Source organism: Labrus mixtus, chromosome 14 (genome assembly GCF_963584025.1).
Source record: "Labrus mixtus chromosome 14, fLabMix1.1, whole genome shotgun sequence".
Taxonomy (NCBI): Eukaryota; Metazoa; Chordata; class Actinopteri; order Labriformes; family Labridae; genus Labrus; species Labrus mixtus.
In genome coordinates, this window is record NC_083625.1 from 10,443,413 (window position 1) to 10,462,535 (window position 19,123).

General features: G+C 39.0%; 1 protein-coding gene across 1 annotated transcript; it reads right to left on the reverse strand.

Moving 5' to 3' along the window:
• Positions 1–11,231: 11,231 nt before the first annotated feature.
• On the reverse strand, positions 11,232–14,824 carry ugt5d1 (UDP glucuronosyltransferase 5 family, polypeptide D1). The gene is made up of 5 exons (XM_061055031.1): positions 14,699–14,824; positions 14,476–14,570; positions 13,294–13,592; positions 12,498–13,211; positions 11,232–12,039 (listed from the first exon to the last, which is right to left on the reverse strand). Exons 2-5 carry the CDS (start codon positions 14,477–14,479, stop codon positions 11,455–11,457), a joined length of 1,602 nt encoding a protein of 533 aa, XP_060911014.1. The 5' UTR covers positions 14,480–14,570; positions 14,699–14,824; the 3' UTR covers positions 11,232–11,454.
• Positions 14,825–19,123: the final 4,299 nt, after the last annotated feature.

A 19,123-nucleotide genomic window follows, 5' to 3' on the forward strand; every position in this document is an offset into this window, starting at 1 on the left:
TATACTTTTCTATAAAAAAAAATTCATCATCGAGGCGAAGAGGCCATATTGAAAATAAGCTGTATCACTGCTTTTGTTTGCGTAGTACATTGGCCTACGTTACTTAGAAAAGTCTTCAGTGATGACCCAGAGCCATTGGGGGGGTTTTAAGTTGTATTCATCAGACACCCTCACATCACCAAGGCGACCAAATCTGGGATAATCAGCTCCCGACTTATGTCGAAGTCATACTTGATTCCTCCTTCAAGAATCATAGCCAGAGAGACATTTTCTGCAGCCTTCAGATTGTGTCTGCTTCTCAGCATTCCTTTCATTTCAAGAAATGTAAACGTTTGCTGGTGAGTTCCCTGGCACAGAACTGCCATTGGCACACATCATGCTCTACAGCCTTTTCTCTGGAACTCTGAGACAAGATTTTCATATTTTGCCCTTTCCTCTAATTGGCCTCTTCAATCTTCCCAGGACATTTTATGTTCCACAACTGCCACTTGTGTTGAAGCCTCTGATGTTTACACCATGTTCTAGCAGACCAGAGTGATTGAGATGTTATCAAGGAACTTGGGCTTCCTTCCTTGGTTTATTTGTAGCTGCCAGTCACAGGCAGCAAGAAGCCCATGCAGAGGGCCTCACCTATTCCTCCCCAGCTCTGACAAAGTTGATGGACTGTTTGGGAATATGCTGATCAATGCTCTTTTGAATTGCTTTACTGACTTTGTCTGGCCAATGAATGAAGCCAATGGTACCACCTTTCCTCTATGGCACTATGACAGAAGCTGCATATGCTCCAGGGTGGTCTTTTTCTTCCATAGTTTGCATGTCTGCACTGTGATTGATGGGCAGGTTGGCTTGGCTTGGGAGGACATCATAAACTGGTTGGATGAAGAAATTAATGTGCAAATATTAAACTCTTCAGAGCACTGTCAGTGTGATCTTTTAATATTTTTGTTGATTATGAATACTGCCTAATCCAGCCCCACTTCCACATAACTCACCAAGATACTGTGTCACAGATGAACCTTCTTTCTGTCCACAGCGCCCTGCACCGTCCTTCCACTTAGTTTCTGGTTATCCAAAGGTTACCTGCCAAACACACTTTAACATCTGAGGAATCATAGTATTTCAGCACCTCCCTGGCCCAGTTAGAATTTGAATGTATCTGACACACAGCTTAGGGTTAGTTGCAGCAGTGGTATGCCCATACTGGCTCTAGTGCCTCTAGTGCCTCAGGATTTAAATATCCTTTTGAATCTTGACTTGGCAATACGGTTGTCAAGTTGCTCCTGGTCTTTTGGAGAGTGACTCTGTCCTTCAAAAAGCTGTCAAAGATCTTACCTTGGCTCTTCATGAGTTTGTCTGTAACAGGCAGTGGTTCCTTCCTGGTAAGCCAGCCATCCCTTTTTTAAGAGAAAGGCCTGAAACAGAAACTGCCCAGGGGATGACCCTTGGTGGAGCCACCTACAGCCAGGGACAGATGGAACAGTCAGCATCAGGTCATCAAAAGCTCTTATGGGTATTGATGAGTACCACTTTTTGACAAGGGTTCTCTGCACGCCACCTCCACTGACTTGACCATTATCATCATCATGGTCAGTGAAAAAATTGGACATTTTAGAGCGAGTGATTATTCAAGTACATCTGATGCCAAGCAGAAGTTAATGGCCCACTTTTGCCTGAAATTGCTTTAATAATAAGATGAGGTTCCAGAAGTTCCCTGGATATCTTGTCATTGCTGTTTCTTTCAAGGTTGTGTGGGATGTTTTTGCAAATGTTTGTAAGATCTATCCAAAATCCAGTAGCCAAGATCAAAGCTTCAAAGTCCCACCGTTACCCACATGTGGTGAACAGCAAAGATTTATGCCCTAATGGAACCAAAGTTTTGATAGCTTAATACAGACAATAAGCCTGCAATTACCTTACACTCCATGTAAAGATAAGTAATTATTATTGTTTGATAACTTTGAAAAACATTTTTCACATTTTTATGACATTCTCTGTCTCTTGGTTAACATCATTGTCCTCCATTTTCGAAGGGAATTTGAATTTAAGAGCGTACCAGCCACACTTTGTGGTAATTTTGTGTATTTTTGACCAGATACTAATGGATATGGAAAATAAAATTGGCAAATCTACACTAAAAGTTATTCCAAGACAACCAAAAGTCTGTTAGCGCAACTTAATAAAGCATATTTTTAAATAACCTTTATGTACCCATTCCTTTACAGTGTACTTCCTTTCTTCATCACTGATTCTATCTTTCTCCCTGATTCTCCACAATAAATTAAGTACAATATTTTCCAGTGCATCAAGCAGGAAAATATTTTTTAAAAGTCTTGAGTATTACATCTTCTGTATGTCCTCTGCATAACAGACTTGCCTCATCTGTCATATCTTATCAACCTCCTCTCTGGTCCCTTATTTAAATTGTCCCCACCAACAGGCGTCTCCATGGTCAGAATATGTACATCAGCATTACACAACAAGCTTGCCGGTATGTGATATTGCATAACAGTCGCACTATGCCCTTTTTTCAGTGTAGCACAGAGGCCTGCCACTACATTACACAACAACTAATATATTGGAAACATATTTTCCTACAGTATATCCTATTTTCCTTCTGAAAAGACAAGAACATGGGGTCCTATGCAGGAGATTATGAAATAGTTCTCTTTCTGCAGTGTAGCTCTCTCTTGCAACATCATTAAAAAAATCCCATGAGGACATTGGGCAATGACTTCTGACTGCAGTCACAGTTTATGCACCATTGTAAAGCAATTAGCAGTTTAAAGATGGTTGCAGATGCCAATTGCACACACCTGCTATGATGGCCAACACTGTTTTAAATATGGATAATTAGTTTTGACAATGACACAGCTGCATGTTGTAAAGCAAGAGCAAACATCCAACAATTTTGCCCAACAATCATCAGATGTGAGGGCTACTACTGTGTCTCATTGCGCTTGGATCCGACTTTGGGTTAATTATATAATATGATCGTGATCATGACCTAACTTGATAAGATAATCACATTCTATCTATTCCAGACTTCTTGGCATGAGCTACAAAGTGACTATTTAAGCTTGATTCTTCAGAAGTTTTAAATATCTAGAGTCGAGGTAGAAAACACTCTTATGCAAAGAAGAAATACATATATAAATGTAGAATATCGTGATTGAAGATGTTAATTTCATAATGTGTCATATGTATTTCATTTTAACAATTTCACTTTGTTGTGTCCAACTTAAAGCTGGTGACAAATATGCACAGTTACAGAAATACTGGAACATAAATTGATGCTATTCAGTGTTATTTAGAATGGGTACACAAACCTTTATTGTTAAAGTAAAATTGGACATGGTATTTTCACTGTTTTTGAGTCTCGAATGGTAATGACAAATGAAAGCTGACAGAAAAGCACAAAAGGTGCTAAAGGCGCAATTCACATAGCTCTGTGTTGCTCATTTAATCCATAAACAGCCAGCTATGTCACTAAACTCAATATGAATCTGTTTCACTCCAGTCTTCAGTTTCCTATAATATTATTTTAGAACTACATAAAGGACTAGCACGACAGGAATTCAGTTTGCAGTAAAAGTTTAATTTTGTATGCGATGAATGCCCTTTGAAATTACAGGTTGCCAAGCAAATACTCAGAACAACAAAAATAAGTCTACCATTAAACTAGAAACTCACTTGTCTTTTTCTGTTGTTCATATTTCACAAGGACTCTTATTATTATATAATGTCAACAGGCAAGCAACTCCATTCATCTGTTTTTAAAATGTATACATATTGTCGTATAAATTATTATAACAACAACAAAACTACCTACAACTACCTCCTACGGTTGACATGAATTAAATGTGTCCAGCACCACCTGGACGTGAGCCCTCTTAAATCAATGGACTAACCAGGTGTCAAACTGAATGCGTTTAGTGTCTCGTCTGCAGCTATCATGGATGACATGTCTTAAATGGAATCTATGGTATTTGACCATAAGTCTTTATCTCTTAACCTCTGATTATGAAATACAAAGACATTTTTTTCTTAAGTTTATAAATTGTGAAAATAGAAGTATTTGCAGTATAATGCTCCTTCTTTTCCCAGAATCCACTAATTAATACAACAACTTATATTTCAAGTATGACCAACATCACAGGAAAGGTCTACAAATTTTCACTTCAGGAGGCGAGGTGTTGAAATGCATGCCTTACTTTACGACAATTAGATAATATCATCTTATTCCAGGAATTGCAGTCCGCCGAGTATGAAATCACAGTCCTCCACACATTTCACAATAATCAAGGAGCATTAGAAGTACTCAAAAAAAGAATGAAGTGAGAACTGAACTGTCAGTTAATTTTAGATTATATTGGTTATGATAGCTGTCAGCATACTGAAATGTGTCTATGTTGTGCTAAACTTCAGTACAGCTTCAATTCTTAACGAAAGTGATGCAAATGTCAGTTCTCCTCTTTGTTTCTGTTGTTTTAACAGTTCACCACCTAATTAAACTTTTATTTGACATGCCTTGTGAGCAGAATATAAAAGCTCAGAACTGCTGTGCTTGTAATTAGTTGTTTGTAGTTGCATAATTTTCAGATTCCTAATTAAGGATTTCCCTATCTTAATAACTGAAGTGTTGTTCTGTTCAAATAATGAGACAATTACTGATCAGTTATAAGTCCCCCTAGAACTCACAGAGGTCTTCTTTTGATACACATATATATCTATACAGATATATATATCTATAGATATATATATAAAGGTTTTTATTAAGTGTTTGATAAATAAACAATAGACATATTACAATTAGTCTTAGGCCTATGGACTTTTATAGTAATGGAGTAAAAGTACTTCCTCTACTTCCAACAAAACCTCAGATAAAAAGACATTTGGAGAAATTTTACTGGTCTTTTACTGTAACCACTTTCTGGGTTTGACCCAAAGGCTTACCACATTCTTCTCCTCCAGGCTCATAGCCAGACAGCTCTGTTGTCTGTCCTCCAACTCTAAATCAACAACAGCTGACCATAGTTATGGACCTGAAACATGGAGCGCTTACGGGTATAATCGGCAGAGACAAGAGTAGTGCCATGAAGGATTCACTTAATGATAGATGGACTGTGACAGAGGGTTTCTAAACCACTGCAAATGTGTCACTTCTGCTGATGTCTGAGAGTGTAAGGATGTGTGTTATTGTGGATTAAGCAGAAGGATTAACTGTAGTGTAATAGTGTTTACAGGTGTTGTTTATATGCTTTTTTGTCAATCATTTAACTGGTTGGAAGAGTTTATAACTGCAAGAAGTGTACTTCAGAGAGTTACTCAGACAGTTTCATTGTTTTTTTCTTATGAATACATTTGCAGTAATCCAATAAATTATGCACTTTTAACCTCAACAACTTTCCAGAAGTTATGACTTCTGTTATTTGCTTCCATAAAATGAATCTAGCCTTTTTGTGCATTTATTGAAACACCACTAACAGGAAATACACCATGTTTCAATTTGGCCCCACTACCCTCAAAAATAACTTAAAATTTATTTTTTTTCTTGTTGTGCTTTCAAACACTTTTCTCTGATGTCTCTTCTCTCTTCCTTATAATATAACACACATTTTGACTGAAAATGTATCTGATACAAGTAAGCTGCTGAAAATAAAGATACTGCAGAAATATACAACAAGAGGCCAACAAAGTGAAAGGTACAAAGATGAAGACTCATGCAGAGTCACAAAAACCTAAACCTGTTTTTTTTTTTTATCCATTTGATCCAACAGATGCTTCTGTCTGGAAGAATTTCACATTTCTGAAGTAGTACTATGATTTTTGAGACTCAACAGACAGCAACATGTGCAAACACCCGACCCAAAGCAGAGCAGAATGTAACTCTGCAGATAAGGGCATAAATGTGTGCTTCTTGCCAGCAGCAACTAGACAGACTAAATTATGTGATAAATGTGTCTGTGGAGACAATGATGTCACGCCTTGCAAATGCCCTTTCAGAGCAAGAGTCGAATAGGTTGAATTTGTGTGTTTGTGTATATGTGTGTGTGTGTGTTCGTGTAAGTGTAATGAGAGATGGGTAATTCAACAGCAAGTACATACTTGTTGCGTTAAGAGTTATGGAGCAGCTCTAGCTTTATAGAAAGCAGGCTATCTAATGTGGCCTCTTAACATCCAAGTCAGAATGTATTTTGTAGAGCAGCTCATTATAGCAGGCTCAACAAATAAATGTGTCAATTGAGCTAAGAAAAATTGCAGGTTTTGTGCTACACAAGTGTTAGAGTAAATGTAATGGTAGATGGATTTCATTGTCATGGACTGTTTTTATAGTCATCTGACCACTCAAAGCGCTTTGGAGATCAAGCCAACTTTATGACTGAGAGATGACCCAATCTTCCACTAATCCACAGCCACTCTTGAACATGGTCAGTGAAGGTAAAGCTCGACTGTATTTATTTCTCTCCAGTTTCAGGACATCCACAGGCACAGGATCTAAATGGTGTTTGTGTTGCAGTAACAGTGCAGTCAATGAGTTTAATCTAGTTTTTTTTAATTCATTTACATTTCATTGTTCTGGTCTTGGCATTACTTTAGCCATTGATATGGATGAGGTCATGGTTTTTTAGTAATACTTTCATTTTGGCCATTGCTTTCTGGCATTTATTTAGTTTGGTCACTGCTGCGTTTTTTTTTTGTCATTCCTTTGTTTGTGGTCATTGCTTTGGTTTCTGTCCATTCTTTTCATTTTCTTGGCAGCTGTCCAGCTTTTATTTTGCTATTTTTAATTCCAAAAGGTTTAGCCATTCTTACATGTAGCAATAAATCATATGAGTGGATCTGTTTTGCCTGTACTAACAGCTTGGCCTTAACTTGTCTCTTAACACAGAACAGGCACAGTGACATCATCCAGTACCAACCGTGATCACAGAAAGGATTTTCCAAGGAAACAGGGGTTGCAAAATCAGGGAAGAGAGCAGGGGAGGGAGAGGGAGAAGAAAAGAGCCAGATCTGAAAACAGATCCAGGGAGGGATATGAGGACACAAAGGCAGGAAGGCCAAGTGCTCACTGTCACATTTACTGATAGGACTGACAGGCCAAAGACATGCACAGCACCTGTTTATTGTATGCACTTTTTAAAAAGCAGATGTTGAGGTGTCTGACCCTATACATCTGGACTTGTCGTGGCATCCCTCTGAGCAAAAATATTCTGTAGAGCCCATCGAAACGATAGGCAGTGAGCGTCACCTCAGATGGAAGGATGATAAAACAATAAATGTTGGCTTTAAACTTTGGTCTTGTCAATAAATTCTAACATTTAGCCAAAATAAACCTGCAGAGTTCTGTTTAAATATTAAATTGTACAAACTCAAATCAGATTTGTATTTGTTTGAACAAAACAGATTTACATTCACCGGGTTGGATTGTTTCACCATGACATTAAAATGTGCTTAAGATTCAAGAAACCATCACATCAGTTCTTCCATTTCATTTCCTCATTCACTTGTACTTTTAACTTAGTCAGTGCTCTGTTTTTTGCAAGGGGCAACCTCCGGCCTCGAAAAATGAAGCCAATGCGGAAGTACAAAAAACTGCAGTTCCTCGAGGTTCCGCTTGAGGCTGGCTGCATAAGCGCCGGAAGTGCCATAAACCCACAGCCAAAAAAGCCCGTTTTTACCACAGGAATTAACATGTTTACAGCCTGGTTCAAAAAACGAGATATATCTGATAAGTTGACGGCCCCTTCTCCTCACACTGTGGGGGGGGGGGGGGTGAATTTTTTTCTAACTCATCGGATTTTATTCTATTAAGGAAAACGTCTATGCCCATATAAGGGTTGTGTCAGATTTGATTTACTGATGTCAGACTGTTGACATCAGTAAATATAAGACACAGACATTCCTCTTTTTGTCAGAACAGTAACATGAACTGTATGCTTTGTAATATTGATTTCTTCTGGATGTTTTTGTTCAGATATGTTTATGCAGATAAACATATTTATTTACAGTTTATGGATAAAACTTTACTAATGTATTGTTCTGCTAACACTGACAAAGTCTAACTTCTCTGACAAATAACTAATAACCATAATTGTATATTTAAAAAAGTGTAGTTTTAAGACTTTAATTAAATATTTGGGTTGAATATAATTCGTTTTAACTGTGTTGTAGAAAAGTTAAATGTTAACTTACTGTTTATAGAGATAACTCCGGACGAGCAGGAATAGGGGATGATAGCAGCCTAGCTGTTAGCTATGCTGTGAAGTGGACTGCTAACGTCGCGCTGAATGGGCGGAGTTAAGTCCCGCCGGTCCCGCCTTACTGCTGTGGCTAGGTTGATCCGAAGTTAGGTTGAGACTGCAAATCCAATATGGATGAGGCCGTCGATTGGACTCATTTGCTGCCTATGTAACAGACGGGTCAGGGTTCGTCCAGTAATATTTACAGTCTATGGTTTTTTGTCACTTCCATAGTCTTTTAAAGGAAGAATGTGCAACTTTTTTGATCCGGTAGATGTCGCCCTTGAGCACCAGCATTAAACCAAAACAAACTGCTGTTTTGCGACACCTCCGCTATTCTGAAGCCTCCGCTCTCCTCCAGCGGCACACCTCCAACCCCTCTCCACTCGGGTTCGCACGAAGGAGTAATGAATGAGACAAACCATGATTAGGCACCATTAAGCGCAATCGTCAGACAAAGTTGTGCTTTGTCCTGCATTGTTGTGTTAGCAGGCTAATGTTAGCACTTTGGTTAACTCATAGCTTCATATTGCACATAAATTGACATGGAATGGCCGGGATCTAAAGAAACTTATGTGACATCCAAATAGGCTTTGATATTTTTCTTTTCTCTAGTCCACGACTAAAACAGCTTTATACGCGAGGCCGTCCCGTCCATGTTAACATGATGTAAACACAGCTCTGAGACACTGCTATACAGACTTGTACACATTGTGTTTTCTCTCTTCAGTCGATTTGATGTTCTCGTAACTCAAGTTGGAGCTATACTTTCCATCCACAGAACACTTTGTTGGATGCAACAGCGGGATTTGTAGACATTTACAGAGGATATACTTGATTTCGGCTGTATTTATGTGTAAAAAGTCACACATTCTTCCTTTAAAGAAATGTGTTTCACAATATTCTGAGTAACAAACACAAACTCCCCTTTAGGGTTGAAGGGGCAATAGACACATTTTCCTTAGAGAATAGAAGCTGTGTTCAGACTGAATTCATGTTGGTCACAATGAATTAGAATGGTGATTAGGATAATGACAAAGAGGAATAGAAATATGAAACTTGTTACACCATGACTCCAACTTAATCCTTCTCTTTACTAATCTTTATGCTCAGTTTGTGCCGAATACAGTGGTGTATGTGTGCAAACTTCCTGATCACATCAATACCTTATAATGTGTTCTTTGCAGCAGGTAACAGAAATAGAACGATTTCTTATATGATATCTTATGGAAACATATATGGGTTTTATTTAGCACCTAAAGTGTGAGTTGGTAACGAGTTAAAATGTCAGTTTTCTCTTTTTATGCGAAGTCCAAGTTTGGTTTTAATATTTCCTTTTTTGGATAAGACTTTAAAATTGCAGTTGCCTGGAGAAACATGCTACTCAGATGTCTGCAAACCTGCACACACACTCACACGATTCATCTCCCCTGTGTCTTTCATCATCTGTTTCTTCTGTTTAACTTAATGCGGTTCCAGGCCTCATAAATCAACTCACTGCCTTGGAACATTTTCACACATTGGCTTCCTACATCAGTAAACTGTGGTGTTTTAAGCAGTGTGTCCACAGGGGTAATGAGTGAAATGTAATTCAGTTTGTAGTGGGATTTACCAAGACAACCTCACTCAATTTATAAATCAAAACCATGCGAGCTCATACTTTATCAAAGAGAGCAACCTTTTCCAGCCAATGAGGCATCTGTTTTGGGAAGGCAAAAGGTTTGAAAACGCTCAATTTTCTGATATGGTAGGATTTTCCACAATGATTTTTGTCTTCTTCTCATTGGCATTGAATAAGGTTGAAAAGATGATGTAAGTTATAATGCTTGGTAAAAGGACAAATAATAACAACGTGGACATATCCATTTCAAAATACAGATAGCCAGGTTGTAGACCTGATACAAAGGCTAGATATGTTTTTAATATTGAGATTATCTTTTCCGTTTTGGGTCTTAACTTCTGGCATGTACCTCTCAAAGAAAATGTTGAATTTTATTTTGTAACACACACAGCAACAAGCTATTGTTTGAAAGCAGCTGCATCTGTTTCTCTAAGTTATTAACATTGTTAATATTCACAAAGCTAAAATCAAAATCTGCTGTTTGGCTAAGTACAAACAGGGAACAATAAACTGCAATACGGTTTGCCCCCCTGGTCCAGTGGAGAATTGGCCCTAGTCTGGACATAAATGGAAGCTGTCAAGAATATACTTTAGTGTGAGCACATTTTTACATGTCCTGGATTTAATTTGGTGAAGAGTGCTAATGACTTATTTAGGACTGGAAATTCAAAGTTTAGGACTTTGGACTTGACTCGGGACTTGAGACCAAAGACTTGAGTCCTACTTGGGACTTGCAAAACAATTACTTTGTCCCACCTCTGCTTTCAACATATTTTCAAGTCATTTCCTCATAATGTTGAGTTTGCTCATTTTTACGATTGATTACATCTATATCCTATTTGATGGATTCTATTTACCTCCAGCTGCTCTGGCTGAAATCTCTGTGATTTTGAAGTTCCCTGATAGACAGGTTATTCACTTTTATGTAAACTAACAAGCTAAGTAATTGGAAAGTAAGATCATTTGCTTATCTTAATGTTAACACTCACACAGTTGGACCATCAGGAAAGCAAGATTCAAGCCCCAGAGCCAGACAAACACACAATGGAACCAAACTTAGCAGCCTCCTTGTGAGTACAGGAGAATACAGTATCCAGGTGATTTTCAGCAACTGAAACAATCAGTCTAATTCCTTGGATGATAAGGTGGCATGTTTGGTCAAAGTGTACTATGAGACAAACCCGGTAATAAAACCACCTTGATGTTCCTAAAAAAGAGAAGGGCAACTTGGTTGGCACGGTGCCGTAAGGTTTGACTATTAATATTATTAATGTATTCTTTGTATTTTTGTTTAAAAAGGACGTTAACTGAAAAACAGCTGGAATGGGACTTTATACCGTAGATTTGGATAATGACCAACCGCTGGAGAGTCAAATACTAAATACTTTATTATTACAAGAAAATACAAAATCATGTTTACTAATAATTAGACCAACAATGTTTTTACTGTTGCTAAATTCATATATTTGCAAAATCAATTGACTATCATTTTACTTCATAAATAAAAAGGAGAAATAGATTAAATTGCTTTGGATTCAGAACTTAACAAAATTCATTGCAGCATACTATATTTCTCTACAGATTGGATGTGAATCAGTGTTGTTTGGTTTTGGACTTTCTTCTTTGTCTGCAGCATAGGAACCTGAAAACTGCAAAAGTAGAGAGCAGCAGCACAGATGCTGCCGTCATCAATACCAGCAGTACATCTAAAGAGTAGTATGAGTACCAAGGCATCTTATAGGCCTCTGTACGAAGGTGAGGAGCCCCTTTATGGCGTATCACATACTCCACCCAGAAGACGGCCTGATCCATGGGTGCTATCGGCTGATCTCTGTGCAGACGCGACATCCTTTGAATGTTCTGTCTGTAGCTGTCCTGATGGAGCACTTCATTGATGGCTTGCTCAAAACTGCGTCTGTTGGCATGAGCTAGCTCAAGGATCTTTCCAGCTCCTCTCTCCTGCAGGCGTAGCAGATTGTCATACTGGTCAAAGAACAGCGGTATGCCGAGCACAGGGACCCCGTGGTAAATGGCCTCCTGGACTCCGTTGGTACCTCCGTGAGCTACAAAGGCTTTGGTCTGTGGGTGGCCCAGGAGGTCCTTCTGGGGCATCCAGTCCACCATTAGGGTGTTGTTTCCCAAAGTAGAGGGTTGTTTACCTTTGTGCTTCCATATCACCTGACCAAAAAATTAAAACAGTGAGTTTACTATCTATCTGTACACCACACAATTTAATGGCGTTGACATTGCTGCGGCCTGCATCCATCTGTAGATTCTGGCATTAAGAATTAATTATGATGCCTGTATACACAATATAACAAGGGATTTAAAACAATTAGAAACATTTATTTTAAACATCTTTGACAATAATCAAAAATGCTCTACATGACATATACCGTTAAGAGAACAAACATAAAACTAACAGCAGCAGAAGAAAGGTCGATAAAGGTGGGGTTTTAGCAACTGTTAAGTCCTTGATTGACAGCATCCACAATTACGGCAAAGTAAAATAAGTTTTCCTCCTCTTCTATGCAATCAATACACTTTTTGATCTTGTTCATTCCATCCCAATAGACATACCAGGTAGTCTTTTTGACCTCTTCTGACTTTGTAGTGAATCACTGTTCATGACTTACCTTCTGGGGCATCTTGGCAAAGACGCTGGCGATTTCATCAGCAAGGTCGTCAGGCAAAGCATTAACCAAAGTTCCCAAAGTCATGATGATCACTCCGTGCTCCCCGGCACTCTGAACAAACTCCTCCAGGTCTGCTGGCAGAGGCTGAGCTGGTTTGCACTGGAACCCTCCTATGTAGACCACGTTTGGCATCGTGGGTCGAGGAAAGTCAAACACAAAATCTGACCTGAACAGCCAAATGTCTGCTTCCTGGAGAAGTGACATGATATTGCATTCCCCCTCAATGTATTTATCACAGAGGGTATTATACTTTGGCCCCACCAATACTCTTTGCTGGTATTCAACAACACTCTGGAACAGTATGTTCTTGACCCTCTGGATGAAGTTCATTTTGTCTGTTAAGCCTGATCCTGGCGCTGGGATGTAGGAGAGGGGTGAGGGGGCAATCGCAAAGTGGCCCTCCCCTGAAGTGATCCAGCGAACATTGAGCACCAAGGGCAGTTTCAGATACTTCGCTAAAAAGACTCCTGTTGCCATGGCTGGATCAGTGAGAACAAGATCATATTTGGCATCATGTAAGCGTTTCACCATATTTTCATCATCAAAGATTCGAGCAAGAGCATCAGCCCACAATCTATGGGCTTCCGTTATCATAGAAAAGAAATCATTGATGAGTTTGAAGATAGTGAGTGATGATGCCCCCTCCCTCTGCGCCTGAAAGAAATGATTAGAAAAAAGACAGTAAAAAAAATGTCACTTTGATACTTAAATGACTATATGATTCATCAAGACATACCCTTATATTCTCCTTTACAAACACATCAAAAAAGTCCTCCATGCTCACTTCCATTGTGAGGCTAATGGATGTATAGAGGGGAGACTTTTCTTCAATGTACCAGCTGTTTGAGGCTCTGATCACTGTCAGGTTGTGTCCCCTGGCATGGAGCTCTACCAGCAGGATCTTCATGTTGATCCAGTGACTCCCATCTATTGGAAACACTAGAATGTTTCCTCCATCACAAGGTGGTGTGAATGACATCAGACAAGCACCAAGGATTACAAATATGCCACAGACACGCTGAAATGGCATGGTCCCTAAATAAAACAGACAGTTTATTATAGCATAAGAGATGGCTGCAACTTCAACATTTCATGTAGCAGAAATATGCTATATTTGTTTATTTCATAAGGTTAAAAAAAAGTATGGAACAGACATGTAAATGACCCAGTAGTCTGTTGTTAGTGTGTATTTTAATTTGAAATTCATTTCTTAAGGTTTGTGATAACTTCCTGTTAGTTACATCGAAAAGACGGATGCTTTTATTTTGAAAGGAAAGGTGCAGGAAGTGAAGGGAAAAAGTAACGTTGCAGAGACGCAGTAGAACCTGCTTACATGTGTTTCAAACATGAAGTATTACGGTCATTTCTTTTATTAAGCACCCCGCTGTTTGAGGCACGAGGTTTGTATTTATTTTGTTCACATGCACATTGATAAGAAGTTACTTAAAAGTTACATTTTGTAGTTTTATTAAGTTTTAGAATGTGTGTTGGTTAGCAAAGATGCTGCATCTTGGAACCGTAATTTGATCAGGTTAACATGTGTGTGTGTGTATGTGTGTGCGCATACATGTCGAGGTGTGCATAAGGTTTAATTCATATTAATTCATGAGGCTTTAAATAATAATAATAATATAGGTCATAATTTTACACATAAGAACATTTAAAGGTTTAAGTTCATATATTGTGTAGTTATACACTATAGTAATATTTTCTTTATTACTCTTTTTTTTAGTTCTTACGGTGTTTCCATTAAAAACGGAAAGTAAGGAACTTCAAATAAAAGTCTGAAACATCAGTTTCAGAGCCAGGACATCTGTAACAGCATGGGGTATGCTACAAGACATGTATTAGTAGGTTTTTTGTTAGATTACTGGTAAAAACTTAACCAAAAATAATAATGTTACTGCAATTTACTTACCCATGATAGAGAAGCAGCCCTCTCCCCCACAGTCAGAGGGTCTATCAAAGGATTCCTGACATGTTTGAGGTCAAACTTCAGTCTCAGAGATCAGCCTGGTAAATGAGTAACATATGCCGTGTGTCACATGCAGCTTTCGGCACTACAATCAATGTTTATGAATGACAAAGAGAGGTTTCGTCGTCATCATAGTTTTGTTAGCAAATGTAGTGTGTTAACTCACCGGTAGTAATCTGCAAAGTGATGTTTGCTGAATGTGTTCCTTTCTGTCAGGCGAGAACAATGCTGGCCTCAGAAGAACATGTGACCTATTTCATAAGATTATTAGACAGCGTTATGTAATGATATTTCTGACGTGTTGGACCTGGGGAGAATAAGAACGTTTTCCTGTGCACAGCACATGTATGAGCTGCAATGTATGTAACATGCAGTGCAGTTAAATACAGTTATGTAGTTTCTCCAGGTTTCTGACCACTAGGTTTATAGCTTCCAGTTGAAGCTGGTTAAACGTGTCAGGAATGAACCCAACTGTTCTAGGGCATGTACTCTTATGTCAGTGAAGGGGGAATTGTTGAGACCCTTAAGTAAATGAAACCAGTGTTTTAAAAAAAATAGCCACAATAATTGCTTTACGGATGATTCTTTTGATCCAGCAGATGTCGCCCTTGAGCACCAGCACAAAGCCAAAACTTGCAGTGCATTGTTGTGTTAGCATGCTAATGCTAGCGATCTTTATAATGCTCGTATCTTCACACTGCATGTAAATTTACCTGAAATTGTCACGATTGTCAGAAAACGAGTAGAGGTGGACCCAAGAGCAGAATGAACTAAAAGTCTTTAATAAACAAAAAGGCAAACAAAAACTTACTTCCAAGATTCAACAAAATACACAGGGATCAAAAACAGGGAGCCACAGAGGAGCACGCGCAAAAAAAGACATACCAACGAACGGCATAGAAACAACAATGAACTAACACAGAAGGGCAGAAACACAGAGACTAAATAGACAAGGGAGTAATCAAACACAGGTGAGACTAATAAAACAGGTGAAGACAATCAGGGCAATCAAGGCAGGGAGAAACATTGAGGACAATACAAAATAAATCATGAAACACTAAAGACACACAGAACACAAGAGTGTAACAAAACACACCAGAACACAGAGATACACGAGGATAATAAATGACAAAATAAAACAGAAAACACTGAAGACAAAACTAGGAACCCATGAACACTAGGAAACATTAACACACAAGGAAAACAAGCAACACTGGGATAAAACAGGGAAACTCAAATTCAAAACCAAATCATGACAGAAATGAGCGTGATCTAGAAATGCAGTTAAGCAGTGAGTACAATATGTTATTCTTCTTTTCTCTAGTTCCTCAATTAAACAACTTTTATTCGCGAAGGGAGGAGTCAGCCATCGTCCCGGCTATGTCAACAAACAAAAAATATCTCAAGGGGGAGTGGCTATGGCACGGAGCTGAACGGTCGCATTTTCGAGCTCTCTGTGGGAATCGGCCAAATTTAACTATCCTGAGTTAAAAGCGACCGCACTTTATCAAACTTAAGTTAAGTGTATCTGTAATCATGTCGACCAGACACCAGAAAAAGGCTCAGAATAAGACCGACCGACACGAGGAAACAGAGGAAGATGCTAGCATGCTAACCACCGGTGTGCAAACTTCTGGAACAGCGGGGATCTTAGAGGCAATTGCAGCCCTGAAAAACGATTTCGGCTCCAAATTTGACGGAGTTCTGACTGCAATAAATGAGATCAAGTCGGACTTTAAAGACTTTTCAGGGAGACTGGAACAAGCAGAAGAACATATTGGTGACATAGAGGATGAGATTGCTGGTGAGAAAACCAAAATCGCGATACTGGAGAAGCAGGTGTCTGAGCTCACCTCTAAGGTGGATGACCTGGAAAACAGGAGCCGCCGTTCAAATCTCAGACTAGTGAATCTCCCGGAGAAAGTTCAAAAGGGCAATGCCGCTGCTTTTCTGGAAAAGTGGCTACCCGACGTCCTGGGACCCGAGACCTTCCCTGCCCCGCTGGTTATCGAAAGAGCACATAGATTACCAGGTGCGCCACAATCCTCTGCTCCGCGAGTCATGATAATGAAGTTTTTAAACTTTTGTGACAAGATCCGAGTCATGCAAGCGGCTAGAAAGAAGGGTAAGATCATGTATGAAGGCCACCATGTCATGTTTTTTCAAGACATCTCCACTGAGCTGCACAAGAAAAGAAAGCGCTTTGACGGGACCTAAAGATAGAATACGGCATCATATACCCCGCTAAACTCAGGCTATTCCACGAAGGGAAACCTCGCGTGTTTGCTGATCCTGCAGGTGTGGAGTCGTTCATTAAAGAACTGGAAACCTAGCAGGATGGTCACGGCTAGCAGGATTACACTGGGATAACCACTGTCAGTGACTGAACTCTTCAACGGCAGCAGACGGCGTGAACATTCAACTTGATCTGTGTTTTGCTTCTACTAAGGAAAGGTACTGTCTGTTTCATGTACGTGGTAACAATACTTTCCTACGCTGCACCTGATTGTCACTATACGATGACATGGTCGTTAATCCCACACACCAGACAGATACGCATGTAGCCTAAGCATATTTTGTTCGCTTATTGCATTGAGCCGATTGTGAGCGGGGAATTTGTTTATTCGTGTGATTCGATCCTCGTTAGTGGATTTCAGCGCCTAGTTTGCTCTCAATGTTACCAGGGAAGGTACGCTGTCTCGGTTGGGGAGACAGTGCTGGGATTATTTTAGGGGTTATAAATGTACATTTTATTTTGAAGTGTGGGATAACGACATACAATCCAATTGTGTTAAGAACGAGATTACAGTTTACATCATTCCTTCCTATTACATATATGGCCTGGTTGAAAGTGTTCATACTTGATTTTATTTTGTATGTTTTCTAATGTAAGTTTTAAGTTTACATCCTGGAATGTTAGGGGTTTGGTGAAGTTGGCTAAAATGAAGCAAGTACTCAGTAGGGTTAAACAAATTAAATCATTAGTTGTATATCTCCAAGAAACCCATTTACTGGCAGATGAAGTGGTAAAGATAAAAAGGAGATGGCCAGGGCAAGTCATTTCAGCCTCCTACTTATCACACACCCGTGGGGTGATGATCCTGATTCATAAATCGGTACCCTTTAAAGTGGACAACGTCATCCGTGACGTAGGGGGTAGGTACCTGATTGTCCAGGGTACATTGATAAATGAAAAGATAAACATGATTCTTTGAAAATGTATTTTTATTAATTTCCTCTCTCCCAGGGAAGGCTCTTATAGCAGGCGATTTCAATTGCACTTTAGACCCTAAAATGGACCGTTCAACTGGGGTGGACTCCTCTCATATACAAAGTAGAAAGAAGCTGTTACAGTATGTGAAGGATTTGAACTTGTGTGACCCCTGGATGAGATTAAACTCAGATAAACTAGAATTCTCCTGTTATTCTCCTCGATTTAAATCATACTCACGTATAGATTATTTCCTGATTTCCAGCTCTATGTTCTCCTCTGTGATAGAATGTAACTATAACAGCATACTACTGTCAGACCATTCTCCCACTTCACTTGTATACAGAGCCCAAGGGGTAGTTAAAGGCACTCCTAGATGGAGATTCCATACCAGATGGCTTTCCGATTCGAATTTCCTGCAATTTTTAGAGGCACAAATTGAGTCGTTTTTTAGCACAAATACGGATGAGACCTCTGCTATTGTCAGATGGGAGGCCTTTAAGGCGTACATCAGAGGCATGATCATATCTTATACCAGTTCAAAAACAAACAAACTCAAAGTAAAAATGAACGAGCTTGACCACAAAATTAGACAATTGGAAAGAGAGACCTTTTTGGATGGCTCCACAAAAGCAAAACAAGAATTAACGTTACTTAAAGCCCAATATGAGGAATTGTCCACATCGAAAGCAGAAAATAGTTTAATCCGGCTCAAACAGAGTTACTATGATCAAGGTGAAAAACCGGGGAGAATGTTGGCCTGGCGAAATAAGAAATTGGATGCACACAGGGCAATTACTGCAATTCGAACTCAGAGTGGAGCAATATCAGCAGACCCTCAGGAAATTAATGATACCTTTTCCATCTACTATAAAATATTATATACATCTGAATCCTCAGAAAACTTGGAAACATAATCTGAATTCCTGGAGGATCTTTGTATTCCTTCCTTAACAGACGATCTTAAAGGACATATGGATAGGAAACTAGATGCCTCAGAAATCGCTGACGCTATTACCAATATGAGGGGAGGTAAAGCTGCAGGCCCTGATGCTCTACCAGTTGATATTTAAAGATAAATTAATTGAACCTCTCTAAAGAGCGTTTAGTGTAATGAGGAAAACACCGCGATTTCTCCTGGTATGTGGGCGGAGACAAAAGCAATCGCTCCCAGATAATCTAACTCAGACAAGTCAGTAGATCACAGATACACATCAACAAATCTTACTTATAAGATATAACAATAAACAATTAACTAAATCATGTCTATTAAACATTTTAGCATCTTAACCATTTCTTTTAACATAAAACTGATATTTAAGCATTTTAACTTATTTATCATTTTTAATCACTCTCTATATAACTTCTTGTGACTATGCA